Source organism: Pteropus medius, unplaced genomic scaffold, assembly GCF_902729225.1.
Source record: "Pteropus medius unplaced genomic scaffold, Ma_sr-lr_union100, whole genome shotgun sequence".
Classification (NCBI taxonomy): Eukaryota; Metazoa; Chordata; class Mammalia; order Chiroptera; family Pteropodidae; genus Pteropus; species Pteropus medius.
This window is the reverse complement of record NW_024349225.1, coordinates 6,339,903-6,359,663: the sequence shown is the minus strand read 5'-3', so window position 1 is coordinate 6,359,663 and position 19,761 is coordinate 6,339,903. Positions and strand designations below refer to the sequence as shown.

Below are 19,761 nucleotides of genomic sequence, written 5' to 3'. Positions count from 1 at the left end.
ATGAGGAACTGTAAGACTCTAAAAATGAAACAAAACAAAACAAAACAAAAAAAAACAGCTGCCTAAAAATGGTAGACAAAGAAATGATGGCTTTTTTTTCTTTCTCTTGCATTTCTTAGAAGAAATGCTGCAGTGCAATAATCCCCTCATCAAAGAAATCCGTCACATGAGTCATGTCAGCACAACCTCCTTACTTATTCTCCAGAGCTGTGTCATGAAATCTCTGGAGGAAAAGTGGTAAGTATTGCCCAGCGAAGACAGCAGGCCCTTCTGGAGCTTCTCATTGGCCCTCGAAAGCCACAATGTGCAAGGAGGCTCACAATCCATCCACGAAGTTCATGACCAGAGCCTCCCTACAAAGAAAAGCCTTATCTTGAACCCTCTTACCTACCCACCTACCTACCTACCTGCTTTTTACACACACACACACACACACACACACACACACTCCTGTTCATTTGCCTGAATAAGGAACAATACAGTATTGATCCAGGAAGGATGGGCTGACATCAGCAGAGGACTGAAATGGTAAACGTACTCTTGAGTACCTCACCATCCCCCAATTCCCACTTCGACTTCCTCCAGAAGCTGAGATAGATAGGTTTGCCTTGACTGTTACCCTTTATGTGCCAAGCTTTTTCCTTCTTTGATATTCTTGGTGTCCCTCTGGCAGGTTTAAGGATTACCAAGAGCTGTTCCCACCTTTTTCTCAGGAGGTGCAACCTGAAGTACAAACTGTGCGTAGGAAGCCCTCAAAGATGCCCACGACGTACCTACAGGAATCCCAGGTCAGTGAGGAAAACCGTGAAGACTGGACGTTGTTTGGAGACAAGAAAGCTTCTGCCTAGGCATTGTCAGCCATGCAAAAGAGTTTCACTGTTAGCTTATTTAGTCACCAAAACAATTACCCTTTGGGGTAGGTTTTTCAAACCCTGTTTTGCAGAGGAGGAATCCGAGTCTCAGAGAAATCATTACAGTAGGAATTTAAGGAAGTCCCTCTCTTCACTATCTGTGTGGTACAGGGACTCACGGAGAGCAAAATGTCAGTGTTTCTTCCTGCTGAAAGTTAGTTTGGAGGACATCCATTGGCCACGAAGCTAAATAGTTTTGATAATCCTCATCGCGCCTAAATTAAACTAACCTACATGGCCAGTCACAGGCAAATGGGACACTTTAGTCCTCCACTTACCTGGCTGAGCCTCTTACCAAATGACAAAGGGCAGGCCTGGACAAGTGTTCTGCAGACAAACAGCTCCCAGAGAGGAAGGGCAAAGGGCTGAGAGCAGACCACACCTGTTTCCTTCTTCCGAACTCATTCTTTCTCCCATGATAAGAAAGAAAGAAAAGGGAAGAAAGAGAAAACAGGTATTATTATTCAAGAAAGTCTTTTCATATGGCTTGAGGAAAAATGCATGCTTCTCTTAAATAATTACTTGCTCAGCGTATTGTAGCGTTAGTTTGTACCTGAAAAATTTGAGGCCAGCTCTGAGTCCAAAGATCATGCTAAGATATTTCTGAAAATAATGCCTGTGCCCACTGATTCAGTACTCCAGAAATGAAATGAGCTGCTCCAACCTCTTCTTCTTTTTATTTCCTCCATATACAAATGAACTCTGTGTCAGGGTACTACAAGTGATCATGTAGGATATTTAAAAGAATACTGCACCCAGAACCAGGACGCTTTGTTTTACTGTCAGGTCTTTCTGTTGTTCTTAGATAAGAAAGGATTAAAAAAAAAAAAGTACATAATGCCTACTTGGTGCCCAGCACTGCATTAGGGTTTTCATATATCATCACCAGCCCTCGCCACAACCTTGAAGGCTGTCGTCGCTGCCTTACACGTGAAGACACTGAGACACAGGTTAAGTTGACCCAAATAACACAATTAGGGCGAAGTTAGGCTGCAGAGTCAAAGTTTCTGATCCTAAATCCGGGTTTTTTGTACTTCACCCCCGGATCTCTCAAACCATGCTTACATTGAGGTTCCCTCTCTGTAGAATGAGACAACTAAACTAGTTGATCAACAAGGTTCTTTCTGGCTCTCAATGTCAACTTCTCAAAGGGTAAATGAACTAGAGAATGGTCACTGGTATCTGTGAAGAAATGGATGAAGAAACTTATAAAATGCGTGTATGTGTGTACACACATGCACACACATGTACATATAATTATATGTTTCTTTTTTTAATACTTAGAAGTGGTTTTACTAGTTTATTTATTTCTTCGACATTTCAAAATCTGCCTGAGCCATTTTTCCCTTCTCGTGAGTCATGCTCATCTCTGCTCTGTTTCTACCTGTTTTTAGCTCTCACATTTCCTCTCCCAATCACAGCATCTCAAATCTTCACTATCGAAAGACTGGTAGAAGGATCTTTGCCAATGGCCCCAGACACGCCTGATTGAAGCTGGAATCTTCCACCCTCATACACAGCTGCTTTCACCCCCACCCCTACCCTCATATACAGCTGCTTAATCTGGGGAAGGTTATATGAGTCCTCTGACCTGAGTTTACTCACCTTTAAATTGGAGCTAAAAATTATTCCTTGTACAGAAGATGTTATGAGGATTCAATGTAACAAATGTCAAATTTCAGGCACATAGTAGATGCTCGGTGGACAGCGGCTATACTAATGACTATGACATGCCCTTCTCTCTTTCTCCAGAAGAGATGCTGGCTGAAAATGATCGGCTTAATCAGGAGCTTTTGCAAGTATCGCAGATTTATGTCTGACATCAATAAGCGCCAGGAATTTGAAGAATATCTTCACCTGGAAGTACAGAACCACAAGGAAAGTGAGTCACTTGTCTGTTTACTCCCCTTCCCTGTCAATATTTCAGTCACGGGGATTAGCCCAGATATGAAGCTGCAGAGCTATTGCTTTGTGTCATGCCTGTGTTAGCCTAGGGTCTAGCAAGAACCCAAGATCCTGGGTGTAAAGCCAAGCCCAGGCCTGCACAGAGGGGATATGGCCCCAGTGGCTTCCGCTCAGGGAGCCGGAAAGCGTGGAGAATGACTGATCTGGAGCACGACGAGATCTCACATTTTACAAAACTATTTCCTTATGTTGTTTGTTCATAGCAGAGATTCATTCATTCATTCATTCATTCATTCAACGCACCTTTTGAGAATGTGGCGGGCACTTTGCGGGGTGCTAGGGATACAGTAGTGAACCTGCAGCATAGGGTCTGCCCTCAAGGCACCTAAAGTTTTGAGGGCAAGATGGAAAATAAGAGCCGTAGATGTTAGAGCCAGATTGCCCGAGTTTCGAATCTGCCACTTCTAACAGAAGAACCCTGTGATAGTGACTTCGTACCTCAGTTTCTTCATTTATAGAATCGAAATAATAATTATGCCTATGCCACAGGGTTGTTGTGAGGATTAAGTGAGTTAATACATATAAAGCTCCTTAGAACTATTCTCGGTAATAGTAAGTGCTATAAAAAGGTTAGCCAGTATTTTTTAACTGTTATATAATCGCGAAGCATGATCCCAATGATAATTGTAGGGAGACCCTAATTAGTCAAGGGAGAGGATCAGAGAAGACTTCTCCCAGAAAATGACATAAAGTTGAGTTTTCAGGGATGAGCAAATTAGGCAGGCAAAATAGTAGGGGAGCAATTTCTGGGTCTGCATAAAATCCTAAAATAAAGAAACTGTAGATTCAGGTAGACTAGAGCTTAATGAGATGAGGCAAGTGTCTGAGATAAGCCTGAACTGATTGATAGTGACAAATCTCATCTCTCTTGATGACTTTTGAGTCATTCCGACTCTCATTTTATCAAACAACTGCAAAATATAACGTATTTTGCAATTGTGTGCTTCTATGAAATAAATTTCTTAAAATGGAAGTAGTGGGTAAATGGTTAAAAGCAGTTCAATATTGACCCTCTAAAAACATTGCACTAATTAAACTCTTACCAACAGTGTAAATGAGTGCCACATTGTCACCAACATGGGGTACAAATACATTTTTTAAAAACTGTGAATCTGGTAGATGAAAAATAATGTACCACTTTTTTGTACACTTCTTTAGTAACTGAGCACCTTTATCCATTGGTCATGTCTAATCTTTTTTGAACTGTTTATGTCCTATTTTTCTATTATAGTTTTAATATTAGTATTTTATTTTCTAATTTGCAAAAAGGTTTTATGTGCATGTTTTATGAATTGCTTTACAACCAAACATTTTAAGAATAGTTCTAGTTCTTTGGTTTTTCCTTTTTAAATAAAACCAGCTCAAACTTTTATGCCCAGGATGTAGGAAGTCCAATTTTACCCTCCTTTGACTTCCTGCATCCCCAGCTTTACATGTGCACCCCTTCCTGCAGCTCAGAGGGAGAGGTACCTGACCAGTGGTCTGCTTTCTATCACGGTGGGCTAGCCTTTTCCAGGATTGTTATGTCCTCCAAGTAATTGACCCATTTATCGTTATGAAAAGACCTTCTTTGTCCTTGGCAATATTCATTCCTCTGCAGTCTACTTTGCTTGATATTAAAATAGCCACTCCAGCTTTCTTTTTATTACTGTTAGCATTTGTATCTTTTTCCATTTCTTTTACTATAACCTATTTATGCCTTACATTTAAAGTGCTTTTTGTCTACGGCCATACCACCCTAAACACGCCTGAGCTCATCTACAGTGCTTTTCTTATAGCCAGCATATAGCCGGGTCTTGTTTTGGGGGAAAAAAAAAATCCAACCCGATGACCTTGGTTCAGTTGAGAGCCAATTGTTAAACATTCAGGTATTTTCTGAGCCAGTTGACAAACGTTTCATCGATAGCTTGAAAATCAACCATGGTGACAAATAATACAAATTGGGTCTCCCCATCTCCTACCAGAGAAGATTCATAAATACACCACCGCTGACAGATTTCTTGGGCGGATTTAGCACCCTCTTTTCCTAAAATCTCTGACTATCATATCAACTTCCACTGCAATTCAGACATTTGTTCCCTTCAAACTCAATCTCAGAGATAAAGAGAGACTGTAAGATAGTCGGAAGAGACCTCGTGATTCGTTCAGTGCTGGAACCCTGGGACTAGTTCAGTGTCTGGGACACGACGAGTGTGAGGTATTTATTGAATGTTGTGGTTATCCTGCCATCGAAAGGAATCCCACTTCTACCGTAGGGAGCACCACGCCCACATCAATTACCCCTGAACACATATCCACGATAAAGTGTTTGTAGAAGGAATGGTAAACTGTCGAGCTGGATTAGACAATTTTCTTAAACCCAGTCAGGCAATAAACTAGGGTCTACTGGTCAGATCCAGACCCCAGCTGCTCCTTCTCAGCCCTGAATCCCTATGAGTGCACTTCTTTGAACATATCCTAGTCAAGAAACTTTCTGAAATAACTGTCTTAGTTTTCTGAGACAGAATCTAAACCTTCTGGAAACTTCTATGCTCTCTTTTACTCATTCCTGTCTTTTTTCTACTCTAGCTTCCTACTTTCTATTTCTTAATAAGCTTCTTTTTCACTCTTTATGTTTTGGTTTTTCCTTCCTGCTGTTTTCCCAGTTTACTTCTCAATTACTTCCCTAATCACCCTTGAATAAGCATCATCAAAACCACACACTCCTTTTCAAAGGTCACCCCTGCATAGTTAGTTTCTGCAGAAATGTTAGGGATTAGCTTTTATTAGCTTATACGGTATGCTTATATTTCTATTAACAAGCACCAGGAAAACACCTTTTAATACTCATTTTTTGTTGTTGTTGTTGTTGTTGTTGTGTATGTTATCATACCACCTGAGAAGATGTCTTCTTCAGCAGTCCTTTAAGTCCGAGTGAAAGGTTGGGTCCAGTGGTGGGGAATCAGTATTTCAATAGGCCCAAAGGTGGGTTCAGAGTTTCTTTTCTTCATTTTAGTTAGGCCTGGGTCAGAGGCTTCAGGCTGAAGAGTGACTTGACCAGGCTAGATGTTAATTTCTTTTCCTTTCCCTTTCAGATTACTCTGCATCACCAAACGTATCAGGACGCCCAACCCCATGCCACTCAAATGTCCGGGGTGCAGACCAGGAGAATGGAGATATAATCCTTGCAAAGCGACGTGTATTTGGCCATAGGGTTGTCATTGTCAACTTTGCAATCAATGATATATATTTCTTTTCTGAAATGGAGAAGTAAGTTCCCATCTCTCCTTCCCCTCATTACATCCAGGCCTTGTACCTTGGCAAACACTGGAGTGGCCTGGATGTGGCACAGTGATTTCTGAAAAATCTCACTAAATGCTGTCACTGTATCAATTCCTACCATTCTTTCCTTTGGGTCTTAAAGGCTCTTCAGTATTCTGTAGTTCCCAATATTGGAATGCACTTACTTATACTCAGGAAGCAGAGTCCTTTTTTCCTATTTTTCATTAACGTGATAGAAGTCCTTTTAAGCAGCACCACTGGACTAATAGTGCTTTAGTTAAAGCAAGGAATTATAATGATAAAGTGTGTGTGTGTGTGTGTGTGTGTGTGTGTGTAATATATTAAACAGATATTTTAAAGTTAAAAAATGTTAATATAGATTTGCTCACCTGTCAAACTTTTGATGAAAAGCCAAAGCCATTCCACTAATTAGAGGTCCACATATTTTTCTTATATATACTATTCCCAAAATGCTATCTACTAATTCAATTTTTCTCTTTTTAAAGTGGAGTGAGAATTTAAAGTTTACTGCAAAGCAACTTAATTCTTCTGGTTTTTTCCATGTTTTAAATTGCCTCGCCACACCTAACTCAATAGCTTTTTTTTTTTTAAAGAAACTTGCCTTTATTGGAAAGTTTTAAAGCTTTCCACTTTTTCACAGAAATAACAAATACCTTTTCATATTTGCATTATGTTAATTTTTATAAATTGCAAATGATAGTAACAAGTACAACAGGCAAAAATATTTGGGAAGAAACATGAATAACTCTCAGTAAATGTCTGCCTCAACTAGTTGAAGAAATGTGAGCGTGTACTAGAGAAGGTACCCCCAGTGTATAGTCAGCTGCCACGGGCATCAGTCAGTGTATTTTTCGGAAGTGCCGAGCACCTGGTAACTCAGCACATCAGTCAAGGACAGTTGGTCAAGAGCTCAATGAAAGAGTTAGTCCAGTACCACGAACACTTACAGATTGCTTGATCATTCTTGGGCGCTGGATTTGCTATTGGAGATAGGAAAACCACTAACCTCTATTCTCCAAGATCCCGCAGAAATGGGAATGGCCAAAGAGACACAAATAAAGTTAGGACGCAGCATGCTAGGTGCTGTGGTTACCTCTGGTCCAGGGAGTGCATTTAGGCGACTGAGTCCTCAGATGTGGTTTCTTGGACAGGTCACCTAAGCTGAGTTTTGAAGGATAAGTAGCACTTAGTGAGATTTTTTTTTAAAGTGTGCAAGAGGGATGGCAAGCGGGCAGCAAAAGGCAATACCAGTCAGAGCGAGCGGCCTCCCTTGCTGCTGCTCCGGTTTTGTGGTCACCGTCTCTGCATTCGTTCTCACTCGCCCTCTACAGACCATTGTCTGCACAGTAGCCAGAGAGCCTTTTTACAACGTAACCAGGCAATAGCGCTCTCCTGCCGAAAACGTTCCAGTGGTTTCCTGTTTCCACTGGAATCAAGTCCAAACGTTCTCCCATTTGCCTAACTAGCTCTGCAGGAGCAGGACCTACCTGCATCTCAGAGCTCACCTCCTGCTACGCGCCACTTGCCCCAGGCTCCGTCTATGGGGCTCTGCACTTTGCTCTACCTGTGCCCGAGAGCTGGGACCTGCTCCAATGCCTTTGCACTTCCTTGCTCCATTTGTGGGATGAGGCTCTTGGCCTCAGACCTTCAAATGACTGTCTTTATCTTTCTCATTGTTCCGAGTCTCAGCGCCCGCCCCCTTCCCAATTCCATTATGCCTTTTCATTGTCTCCATAGCTCTCTACTAGATATTTAATTATTCACCTATTTACTTAGATGTCTTTTTCCCCTCATTGATCGAGCTCCCGGAAAGCAGGACTTTGTTTACTTCGTTCACTGCTGAATTCCTGCTGCCAGCAGTACGCCCAGCACAGAGTAAACCCTTAATAAACGTTCACTGATTGAATAAACGAATGGATATGCAAAACAGGCTTAGAAGGAGATTTTAAATGGTTAAGATTTAAAATAGCCTGAGGGAAGTAAACTGTGTATTTAAATCAAGATAAGGTACAACTGACAGATAATTGACCCTTAGCTAAAAAATATGTTGCTAGGAGACAGAAAGAAGAATGGTGGTTGCCAGGCGCTGGGGGTCGTGGGGGATGGGAGTTAGTGTTTAATGGGTATGGAGTTTTAGTTCGGGAAGATGACAGAAGTTCTGGAGATGGATGGTGGTGGCGATCACACAATAACGTGGATGTACTTAATGCCACTGAACGGTACACTTACAAATGGTTAAAGTGGTACATTTTATGTTCTGTATATTTTACCACAGTGAAAAAAAATTAAGAAAAGGAGCATATCACTTCATGGAGTGGTAGTTGTGAGAGGGTCAGCACAGAAAGGGAAAGGAAGAGCAAAATAGCCCTCAGCCACCGAAGCAGTCAGAGGGACCGTTGGCACGGGGGCCGAGCTGGGTAAAGAAAGGAGGATGGGACTATGTGGTGAGGAAATACACTTGACCAAGCATTGAGCATGTTATCTCAATGCGGTAGGTGCTCGGTTAGTATTTTCCCATAGATGAATTCTGATTGAATGGATGAAGTCACGACCTGGCCCAGGATTTGGCCCTGTCTTTTTTTAGGCCAGAAACAGGTCTGGGCTGGCTGCTCCATTTAGTCACTGCTTTCATCTTTGCTGATTTCCTACTTACTGCCTCTTTTTAGATTTAACAATTTAGTGAGTTCAGCTCATGTGCTTGCAGTCAACCGGGCCTACAACGAGAATGATGTGATCTTAATGAAATCCAAACTTAACATCATCCTAAAGTTGTACCTGCAGTCAGAAGTCCCTCCGAAGCTGAGGGTAAGGGGGACTGCTACCCCTCTCTGGCCTTGTGCCAAGAAGCATTTCCTCCCCAAGCATCCCGAAAGCTAACTGTCAGGCACCTTCTAAGACCTGGGTCAGACGGATGTCCTTTACCTAACAGCCCCATAAACAGCTTCCGCCTTCTGGGGAGGGTGGTCTTAAAGGTCCTGGGGGCCAGGAGAGGTTTTCTGCCTTCGCTGGAGCCTCCACCACTGACAGGCTCCCGTTCTGTGGGTAGGTGAACATCTCTGAGTCCCAGAAGGACTCCATCATTGGTGCCATCACAGAAGGCCACCTGGACCGGAACATCTTCCACGGGGCGATCATGTCTCTCTTCCCCCTCATCATGTACTTCTGGAAAAGGTAACTCTCTCCCCTCATCCGAGGACCGTGAGGTCAGGAGAACAGGTTTGTCTTTCTAGAGAGTTTTCTGTCTCCCTGTCCCCCTCCAATTCACCATTTCCAGGTTCATGGGAATGAAGATGGTGTATCCTTCTTCTACTTGCTATACTCTATCGCTCACACTCTCACACTGAATGCTGAATCAGAGGACAGAAAGCCAAGTGAGACCGGGATCAGAATGCCTGGCTCCCACCTCTCCCCTGTGCTTGCTTGGAATAAAGGTGTTGGGTTTTCTTAGATGTAGGTTCCTCACCAAAGGGCGATGGTGGACCACAGCTACTTGGGAGAAATTCTGTTCAGGTCGCACAGCTGTGCTTGTGCTTCAGGAGCCTCATGGGGACAGTAAGCCAGGAGTCTTTTGCTCTGTTATGTCCAAACTCCAACATTACCTGTAGGGGCATAGTTGCTAGATATTTCGATTTTCAAGAGGAACTAGAGATTCTGATTTTTATGTCCTGTCTCCCAAAGTTAAAGTAGCAAATATGTTAAGTAACTCAAAAAAAATTAAAACATGGTGAGGAAACCGTGAAGGCCAAAAAACACAAAAATGAAATGCACGAAATTTCTGCAGGACAAATGCGGTTATTCATTCCCGTGGTCCACTGTGGCCCCAGCTCAGACCTTCCACATGATACCTAGCAGTGCCCTGGGTGACAGTGACCACAGGACAACTGGCTGAAATGGTCCCAGACGAAGCTAATTGGGATGTTGAGATTATTATTGTGATTCCAGCTCTTAGGGGTGTCCCTCTACCATACAAACACACACACACACAAGTTACTTTATTAAAACAGAAGTGTAAAGATTGCTTACCAATCACCAACCTTTATCTTTTTTAAAAAAAAATTTATTTATTTAAATTAGTTTCAAGTATACAGTACATTGATTAGGCATCTATACAGTTCATAAAATGATCCCCCCCAATTGCTCCCTCTCTCCCCTGGCCCTCTATCTAGCCATCATATTAATGCTGACTGCATTCCCTCCGCCATGCTCCCCATCCCTGTGACCAACTATTGACTACCAATTTGGCTTGCTTCTTTTTAACTTATGGCCCAAAATTCTCCCAGCCAGACCCCCCCTCCCTGTCAGATTAACCGACTGTCCACTGAATTTGTGAGTCTGTTTTTGATAAGTTTGTTCTTTTTGTTTCTTAGATTCCACATATAAGTGAAATCATATGGTATTTATCTTTCTCTTTCTGACTTATTTCACTCAGCATAATAACTTCTAGGTCCATCCATGCTGTTGCAAATGGTAGGATTTCATTTTTTTTTTTTAATGGCTGAGTAATATTCTATTGTATATATGAACCATAATGTCTATATCCAGTAGTCTGTAGATGGGCATTTAGGGTTCCTTCCATATCTTGGCTATTGTAAATTGTGCCGCCATGAATGCTGGGGTGCATAGATCTTTATGACTTATTGTTTTGGTTTACTTTGGATAAATACCCAGAAGTGTAATTGCTGGGTCAAAAGGTAGATCCATTTTTAATTTTTCGAGAAACCTCCAGACTGTTTTCCATAGTGGCTGTAGCAATTTGCAATCCCACAGCCGTGTGCAAGGGTTCCCTTTTCTCCTCACCAACACCTGTTGTTTTTCGATTTATTGATGATAGGCATTCTGACAGGTGTGAGGTGATATCTCATTGTGGTTTTAATTTGCATTTCTCTGATGATTAGCGACCTTGAACATCTTTCATATCTTTAAATCCCTACGATAATAAGTTATTTAATACGGGATTGAAAGAAATATTTTTAAAAACCTAAGTTGAAGGTAACCAGTTTAGTGTTTTGAATGCCAGTTGTTATCTAGCACTCAATTCAGGACTTGATTCTAGTTCTGCTAATCAGGACTAAAAAGAATTTCATCCTGAAACTTTCTGGAGGTTCAGAACCGCCTGGGGAATACATGCCGCTGCTGGCTCGAGTGAGTGCTCAGCTCTCCCTCATCCCTGTTTAGGAAGAATAGGGGTGCTTCAGGAAGGCTTTGAATTCTAATCCTCATACTGCTGGTTCTTCACTTGCTTTGCTGTCTTCTTATGAAGAGTTTTATTTCTGCAAACTGTGTCCACATCTATTATCTCGGGTGAACCTCTCAACAACCCTATGAGGTGGGCGGCACAGAGAATTATTACCCTACTTACTAGACGAGGAAACTGAGATTCAGAGTGGTTAAGGAACTTGCCAAGGTAGGTGGTAAAACCAGGGTTAGAAACCAGGTCTCTCAGTCTCTTAAGCACCATCAAGAACGCAGCCATGACATATTAGGAGGTCCGTGACGGGAGGGAGACCTGGTTCAGCGTGTGGGGTGGGAGAGACCAACTGTGATGAGACACGATGTCCCTCGGGGAGGAGGAAGGAGAGCAGCAGCCAGGACCACAGAGCCAAGACAGGATAGAAAATAAATCCAGTCTTAGCCAAGACCAGCCTCCGAGGGGTCCAATCCCAGGGAAGGCTGAGGAAGCAAGAGGCTGGGGGCCAGGGAGGAAGAGATGGCGAGGGCTGTGAGGGATTCCGGGGAGCAGCAGGTCTCAGGTTGGAGTGAGCAGGCGAGTCTGAGACCATGCGAGGGGCCAGGGTCCACTCCAGGGAAAGGGTTGATGTGAATGAGGGAGGGGTCAAGGCCCTTAGTAAGGGATAGGATGGAAACCAGTGATCGGGCCTTGAGGGGGCCAGTCAGATGCTCTGGCTGCACCAAGCACAGTTAGATAGAGAGCTCGGGGTCTGACACTCACGCGAGCACCTCAGGGTGGGGTACAGCAGATTCTTGACAGACTCCATTCACTGGTGGTTCCAGAAGGAAGTCCCAACATACTGCCCATGCCAGGCCCTCACCGGAACCAGGCCTGGGCAAAGAGGAGGCCTCAGGAGAAGGGCCTCTGACAGGTGGCCCTCTGAGGCCAGGTGCTCTCCTCGTCCCTGTTGGACACCCCACCCTCTGTGAGGACTGGTCCCTGTGCTCAGTGTCCCAGCCCCCTCGACTGGCGGTTTCTCCTTGTGACCAGGAGCCATTCTTCTCGCAGGTTTTGTAGCTGGAAGGCAAACCACTCTTACTTCCAGTACAGGGGGAAGAAGTTCAAGGACAGAAAATCTTCTCCTAAACTGGTATACAAGCATCCTCCTGGGAGTGGAGGTAAGCTGCACCGTGACCCTCGTTCTCTAGCAAATGAGACCCGCGAAGGAAAAGCAAAGGACCGAAAGGCCGACGGTAAGACTTCACTGAGGGTGTTCATGGGAGGGATGGGCATCTAATTCACTTGGCCCTCAGAGAAGCATTAAGGTCTATTTTATCTGCAGCTGTCAGTGCTGGCAAAAGGGTACCCCACCCCTGGATGTCTCCCCAGTAGTACCTCCCAGGATGCCTCTGGCATGGATGCCATCATCTCTGTGTTTAAAAGCTCCTGCTCCAACTAGCTCCATAAACCCTACCATCAGAATGACATCTATGTTACATAAGTGAGAAAATTAAAAAGTGGATGTAGAATACGATATTAATGTGGTAAATATATATATGCATGTATATCTTTATGCATATGTATAATTTCTTCAAAGCATGGGGAAAGAATTAGAAATAAAGATAGAGTATTAATAAGACTGTCCCTGAGTGGTGTGATTGTGAGAGATTTATATACCATTAATATGTTATTTATATTATGTTAATACATGTTACTTATATTAAATGTTATTCATATATTTATAAATATATGTGTATGTTTGAAAAGTCACACATATATTTCCTTGGCATATTCAGAGCAGTTTTGCACCCAGGCCGTTTCCCAACACCTGCACTGAGAACAGTACTTGAGTGAAAGGGAATTTTACAGACAAGGGAGGAGGGTGCACAGGGCCGTGGCTGGTAAGGGTACGGCTGGGTGTCTCCGATGTGGAAAGTTCTGGGAACCAAAGAGCACAGGTCTGTGAACCTGGGAATGGTACCAGCATCAAAACAAACTACAGAGACAGGACAGGAGTCTTAAAAACAGCAGCCAACTGTCCCACGATGGAGCTGAGCGTTCTGTTGTTTTAGCTCGTTCCAGCTCAATTCTCACATCCATTTCTCCAGATGCTCACCCCTGCCCCACCTCCAGCCCTCACAAACAAGCATGCCACCTCCTTCTTGGAGGTGGGCCCTGGAGACCTAAGTCTGTCTCTGGCTCCTAGCCCCCTGAGAGCGTCCTCATCTCAGTAGGAAACAGATCACGCATGTCCCTGGTTGCAGCTGACCTGAGGCTCAAGGAACATGGCTGATTATCTTTGTCTCTGCCTTGTGAAGTGTCACATCAGCAGACAGAAATCAGCAGCCTTTTCAGTGTGTGGGCCACGGGTGCAAGTGCTTATTTAGGATGAAGGCGGGGGTAGGAGGAGAGAAGGGGAACAGTAAGAGGAAAAAGAGAAGGAGGTGGGCCGGCAGGACAGGCAAATGGAACCCCCTCCGAGGAGCGCCCTGTGGTAGCCAGAGAGCCCCCAGCCTTTGGCTCATTTCCTACGCCGAGCTCTAGGGAAGCACATCCCCAAATCTCTCCTGGTGTCAGGAGTTGCAAGAGGGCAGCAGGGCTCCCTGAATTAAGACGTCAGGCCACTTGAGTTCTAGGCCTGTAGAGTCCTGTGTGTGAGCTGAGAGACCTTGAGCATCTTGCTTCCCCTCTTGTGACCTCAGACCCCAGATCTCAAATACAGAGGTTTGGATTTAGATAATGTTCTGTCGTGAACAGGAGACTTCTTGCTTACTTAGAAAGATATATTTTGTCTGGTGTTGCTGTAAGGGCTTTTAATGCTCTCCCTTTTCCCTTCCCCAGGAGACCATGCCATCTTAAGATTCTCCTTGCTCAAAGGTATTGAATGGTTATGGCCTCAACAGCGGGATGTAGTAGCAAGTTCAGTCCAGAATTGTGAGTAAGAGTTGGTAGCCCCACTGATATCAAAAGTCCACCACTCAATTAGAGTGTGACCCTAAAGCCAGCTTGGCCAGTCTCCTCATTGATCAGGAGGAAACTGAGATCCCCAAATGTGAAGTGACTTGTTCAAAATCACACAGCTTGCGAGTGGCAGGGATGGGGCCCGTAGCAGGTCTCCTGACTGTCCTTGCAGGGGTCTGTGCCCAGCTCTCATTAGCATAATCATATCTTCTTGATTCTTTTATAGCCCCTCAAAAGTGGGTACCTTAAACTTCTCTACATCTCTGCCATCTCCTCTGCCCATTTCCAGGTGTGCTGTATGATCTTTACTAAGGGACAATCAGAACATCCCGGTTGTCACTTTCTCCTCCCAGTGAGAGCACCTGCTGGCTTGAACAGGACCTCCATCCCATACCTCCTGCTTCCTGGAGGCTCCTGCTACTGATCTATCCCTGTAATGAAGACTCCGGTCCTAGCCTCCCCCACCGGGGCCATGTTATATCCTTCTTATTCCCCATCTTCAGCCTCTAGGAGTCAAGCCCACACTCAAACATTAAAGCTGCCTCGTTTCTGCACAGTCTCTCTTTACAAGCCTATCCTTTCTGTTCCATTGTCAGTTTCCATTTCCACATTAGGGATACGGCTTCTCTGAAACGCCAGCTTGCCCGGGTTGCCCGTTTGCCTATGTCCCCGCGTTGCTTAATGAGGAGGCCGTTATGGAACATTGCCCACGATCCTTAGGGTCCAAACAGCCCCAAAGTCTGGCGATTTGAGTGTTCATCCAATCTAGTCTTTTTATTTTACTCCCCTGGGTCAGTGGGGTTGGCATCATGACCTTTGCAACCAGACGAAATGTCTTCTAGGACAAAAAATGTTGTAGCGTGAAAACCAGCACAGCAACTGTCCCTGGAGCATCGTTGCTTCTCCTTCACTTTCCCAGTTAAGGAGCTGGGAAAGCTGTCCTGGCGTGACGCGCCCCCGGGGCTGGAGAGCCGCCAGTGAGTGTCTGTGCCCTGAGTTCTGATGCAGTTTTTCTCTCTATCTGTCTTTAGCTTCATCGGGAAACCTGACCCAGCCAGGACATTCCCTCTCTGCCATGCAGCTGTGTCCTGTCCCAGGGTAGGCATGAGCCAGGAAGTCTCTTCTTCAGCCAAGGGTACCATGGCAGATAGGGGAGAAACTCCCCAGAGAACTAGCTCCACCTCCTGATACTGCTTGGCATATAGACCCAAGAAATTGAACTTGCTGCTAACAGAGAGGCCTGAAGTGGGGGTGGTTTCTCTCTGGGTGTCCTCACCTACCACTATCAGGACAAGCATTTTGAGGAAGTTGAAGCCCGTGACCCACCTTCCGGTAGAACACTGATGCTGAAGGAAGGGTGTCCCAGGTGGTCTTTCATTCCTTGCTTCACTGACCTTCCAGCCCTTCAGGCTCAGGTGCAGATGGGATGGGAAGAAAGAAGAGGCGTCCTTCCATTTGGCAGGATATTGGCAATAAGAAAAGAAAAGATTTGAACCTGTCAAAATCTGATTCAGCCTAACTCACTTCTATACAAGCCTCAAAGCGGGACTGATGCTAAGTTAGGGCTCTAGGAGAATCCCAAGGGGGTCATAGAAACCACAACTGAGCAGTGCTGAAGAGCTGCTTTTGAAGGTCAAGGTTATAGACAGCCAGCTCTGTGAATGGTGGGCCTGGTTTGCTCACCAGCCATCCTACCTTCTCAGACCTGCTGCAAGTCTACCAGGAGCTTGGAACTTTCCAAGTATCACTGGCCAGTGCTGGCACCTGGTAGACAAGCCAGGTACTTTGGAGCTCTTGGAAGGGAAAGGCAATGCATAGCTTCAGAGGATGCGAGCCCAACCCTGAAGGTGAAGGGTTTCGGTTTTGGCTGTTGCCATTTCTAAAGTGAATGACAGCAACGGACCAGCAGAGAGCACACCACTTATGTCATCGCCACTGTGACAACCGGCCCTCTTCCCTCTTCCTTCAGCCAAAAATCACCCGGCACCAAAAAGGAGAAGAAGTAATCCAGTCAGGCTCCTCGCAGAGGTGCATCGTCTCCCAGAAGCCTCCTGACACTGACAGCAGCGTTTCTGGCCATCTGCCCTGGAAAGATCAGTGAGTGACAGCCCAGACATGGTAGGACCAGATCGCAGTGGGTAAGATGTAGCAGAGAACACGAGAGGAAGCACCTCTGCCCTCCCCGACCCTGGGGCCCTGTCAGGGATGGCCTTTCCGCAGTAGACGTGTAACAGAACACCCCGTTCTTGGGGGCAGGACACCTGATTCTAGTCTCTCTCTGTAGCTGCATGGCCTTGAGAATCCCTGACTCATGACTGTTGAAGCATCCTGAAACAATGCATGTAGATGGCATTAAATATACTAGGGAGCAAGGTGCTCTTTTTATCAGTGGAATGGGGTCTTTTAATGCTAGGATCTCCCATTGGGGCAATAACTTATATCGATCGTCTCAGCAAATTCTCAGAACCCTGTGAGTAACCATGTCAGAAATCATTTATTTTTAAACAGCTGAAGAAACTGACACATGCAGAAGGTAAGTGATTTTCCCGAGATCACTAGATAGTAAATGGCAGAGTCTGTACTAGAACACACCGCCTCTGAATCTTTGGCTACTTCTCGTTTTGTGGTCACCATCTATGCGACTTTTTATGCACAAAAGAAATCGTTCTTCCCTGGATTCTATTCATTTGCCAATTAATAGATGAAGAGACTCTTTGGAAAATTTTTGGCCTAAAGGCCTAAATTATTGTCATAGTTTAGCATGACCAACCCCATTTCCTGTCTTTTGAAGAAAATCAGGAGTAAAATGAAAGTCAGAATGTCCTGACAAGCCCTTCACCTGGGAAAATTGAAGAGAGGTTGACTCTCTGAGTTACAGAACAAGGAAAAACAAAAAGCTTTTTGAAGATTCCTTTCAAATTCTCAGCCATTGTTTTCTGCTATGCTGATGTCCTTTGTTTCTTAGACTTTTCTCAAGGATGGAAAATGTTGTGATGTCACGACAGGGCTCACAAACAAGGACTTTGAGATCATCTGTGTGGGGCTGTGATTGTGACAGATCCATCAGCACCATAGGCGGACGTGACTGGAGGAGGACTGGGTGCGGGCAGGGTGCGGAGAGCCTGTCAGGCCACGAGGAGGAGGCCCAGTGAGGCAAGCACTCAGCACAAAGAGGGCCCAGGAGAGGGGAGTGAGGCCAGGGCTCCAGAACTGGACTTTAATTAACTGGAAGAGGAGAGGACCTGAGACAGAATCCCAGTTCCTAAAAATCAGGCAAAAAAGTAGGGCAAGATGCCAGACAAAGAATGGAGAAGAGCCCCCGTACTAGAACTGAGACACCAGGGACGTGCTTGGTCAAAAAGGAACGGGTCAGGAGCCCACACGTGGAACCAGAGACAAGGTTAGGCCAACAGCAAGGTGATTGATGAGTAAAATACTGACTGAGTCTCGTGCCTAAACACCCTCGCACTGGGCTGAGGCAAGCCTGAACCTAGGTTGGCAGTAGGTCATCCCCCCTGGAGGAGAAGAGAGATTGTTCAGTGAACCCATTTCCGAGTTCTCTCTCTCTGCGGGATCACTCCTGAGTAGACTCATGTGCAGGTATGCAAGCACATACAACATGGTATTTAAACGGCCTCAAGGCACTTAGTAGGATCACCCTGAATAGAAGAAAGTTCCGCTTTTTTATTCAGTCTCGCTAATGGCTTCCTTTGGTTTCTCATACCGTCACACCTCAGAGATCTCAGCTGTAGCACGTTCTAACACCAGATCTAGACCAGTGTCACAAAATGACCTATAAAATGCAGGAAGGTAATAAAAGTGAGTAGAACAACCCACGAGGGAGAGAACAGGGAGTGGTAGAGACTGGCAAACTGGAGAACACATCTCAAAGGGGACAGCGACAGCACCAGCCAGCCAGCCAACCCAGAGTTACCAGACCTGCTTTCTTAGGCAAAAAGGAAAGAAAAGGAAGAAAAGAGGGAGGGAAAAGGGAAAAAGAATGAGAAATTTAAAGTTTCTGTAATACTATGCAGGTTAAACAAAACTTGCAATTAGCCAGAATAGAGGATGGCCCTATTCATCCTCTGTGAGCCTCACATCCTCTTCTTAAAGGAAGGGCTCAGAGAAGCAATATGTCGCTCCCCAGAGGGCTCCTGAGGTCGTTTCCAATTCAAGAGATTAGCGGAAATATTACTTACCATCATGGATCAAGACCAAGGGCCAGTTGGTCTCATTCAGAGACTTTGACACATAGGCCGTCCCCTGACCAAGAGTCTAGGCCAGGAGGCCCTGCTGCCGTTCCTTCAGAGCCCAGGTTTTCCTCGAGACGAGCTGGTTTTAAATCCCTCCTCCACTCCTTAGTAACTCTGTGATCATCAGCAAATTACCTGACCTCACTGAGTCCCAACACCCTGTGTGTGAAATGGAGATGACAATGTCTACCTCCCACGGTTGTTTGGAGACTGACTCGAGATGATGTAGGCCAGGTGCACAGCACGGGGCCAGGCACAGAGTTGGGGAGTGAGGACATTAAGTGCTGCCCCTCTTTCCACCTTTTCTCTAAACTTCCCAAAACACGAAGGAAGGGCTTGATCAGGAGTGGTGTAGCTGAAGAGTTCATTCCCAAGGAAATTCTGAATGAAGTTCTTCCAACAAGATAGATGATCCGTGGGGGGCGGGGGAGGGCTTGAGTGGCCATCCACACATCTATTTAATTCCTATTGTATACGTAGGCATTTGGAGGATTTCTATATGGTATATATTTACGATTAATAGGAGGTAAAAAGATTTTGTCCTGTGCTCATTACATGCACTCCCTGAGCTCCTTGCTTGCATGGTTTCTGAGAAGTCAAATGTTACTTTTATCTTTGCTCCTCTGTAGATAAAGTGTTTTATTCCTCTGGCTTCTTTCGGAAACCTTTGTCTTTGATATTCTGCACTTTGAATAGGATATATCGGTTATTCTTGGTGTTCTCTAAGCTCCCTGAGTCTGTGGTTTGGTGTCTAACATTAATTTGGAGAAATTTTCAGTCGATATTGCTTCATAGATTTCTTTTGTTCCTTTGTTCTCTTTCTGGTTTTCACAATAATGAATAACCTTCCAAAACATAAATTATCAGGCCCAGTCAGGTGTACTGTTGAATTCTACCAAACATTTAGGGAGGAAATTATACAAGCTCTCTACAATGTCTCTTAGAGGGTAAAAGCAGAGGGAATGCTTCTTAACTTCTTCTGTGAGACCAGCTTTACTCTAATACCAGAACCAGACAAAGATATTACAAGAAAAGAAAACCACATTCCTTAAATGTTTGGTAGAATTCAACAGTAAATTCATCTGGGCCTTATGATTTTTGTTTTGAAAATTTATTAATTATTGATTCAATTTTTTTTTTAGTAGTTATAGGCCTATTTAGATGGTCTGTTTTCTCTTGTGTGAATACCGGCAAATTGTCTTACAAAGAATTGGTCCAT

At 44.6% G+C, this 19,761-nt stretch overlaps 1 protein-coding gene across 1 annotated transcript in view; it reads left to right on the top strand.

Moving 5' to 3' along the window:
- The window catches only part of RGSL1 (regulator of G protein signaling like 1), an 85,610-nt gene extending 65,920 nt beyond the window's left edge, over positions 1–19,690 (top strand). Inside the window, exons 15-24 of the mRNA XM_039881301.1 lie at positions 120–237; positions 674–788; positions 2,664–2,793; positions 5,951–6,125; positions 8,825–8,963; positions 9,205–9,329; positions 12,397–12,581; positions 14,170–14,262; positions 15,321–15,387; positions 16,259–19,690. Of these exons, the coding sequence (XP_039737235.1) occupies positions 120–237; positions 674–788; positions 2,664–2,793; positions 5,951–6,125; positions 8,825–8,963; positions 9,205–9,329; positions 12,397–12,581; positions 14,170–14,262; positions 15,321–15,387; positions 16,259–16,295 (1,184 nt within the window). The 3' untranslated portion in view covers positions 16,296–19,690. The remainder of the gene's footprint in view (positions 1–119; positions 238–673; positions 789–2,663; positions 2,794–5,950; positions 6,126–8,824; positions 8,964–9,204; positions 9,330–12,396; positions 12,582–14,169; positions 14,263–15,320; positions 15,388–16,258) is intronic.
- Positions 19,691–19,761: the final 71 nt, after the last annotated feature.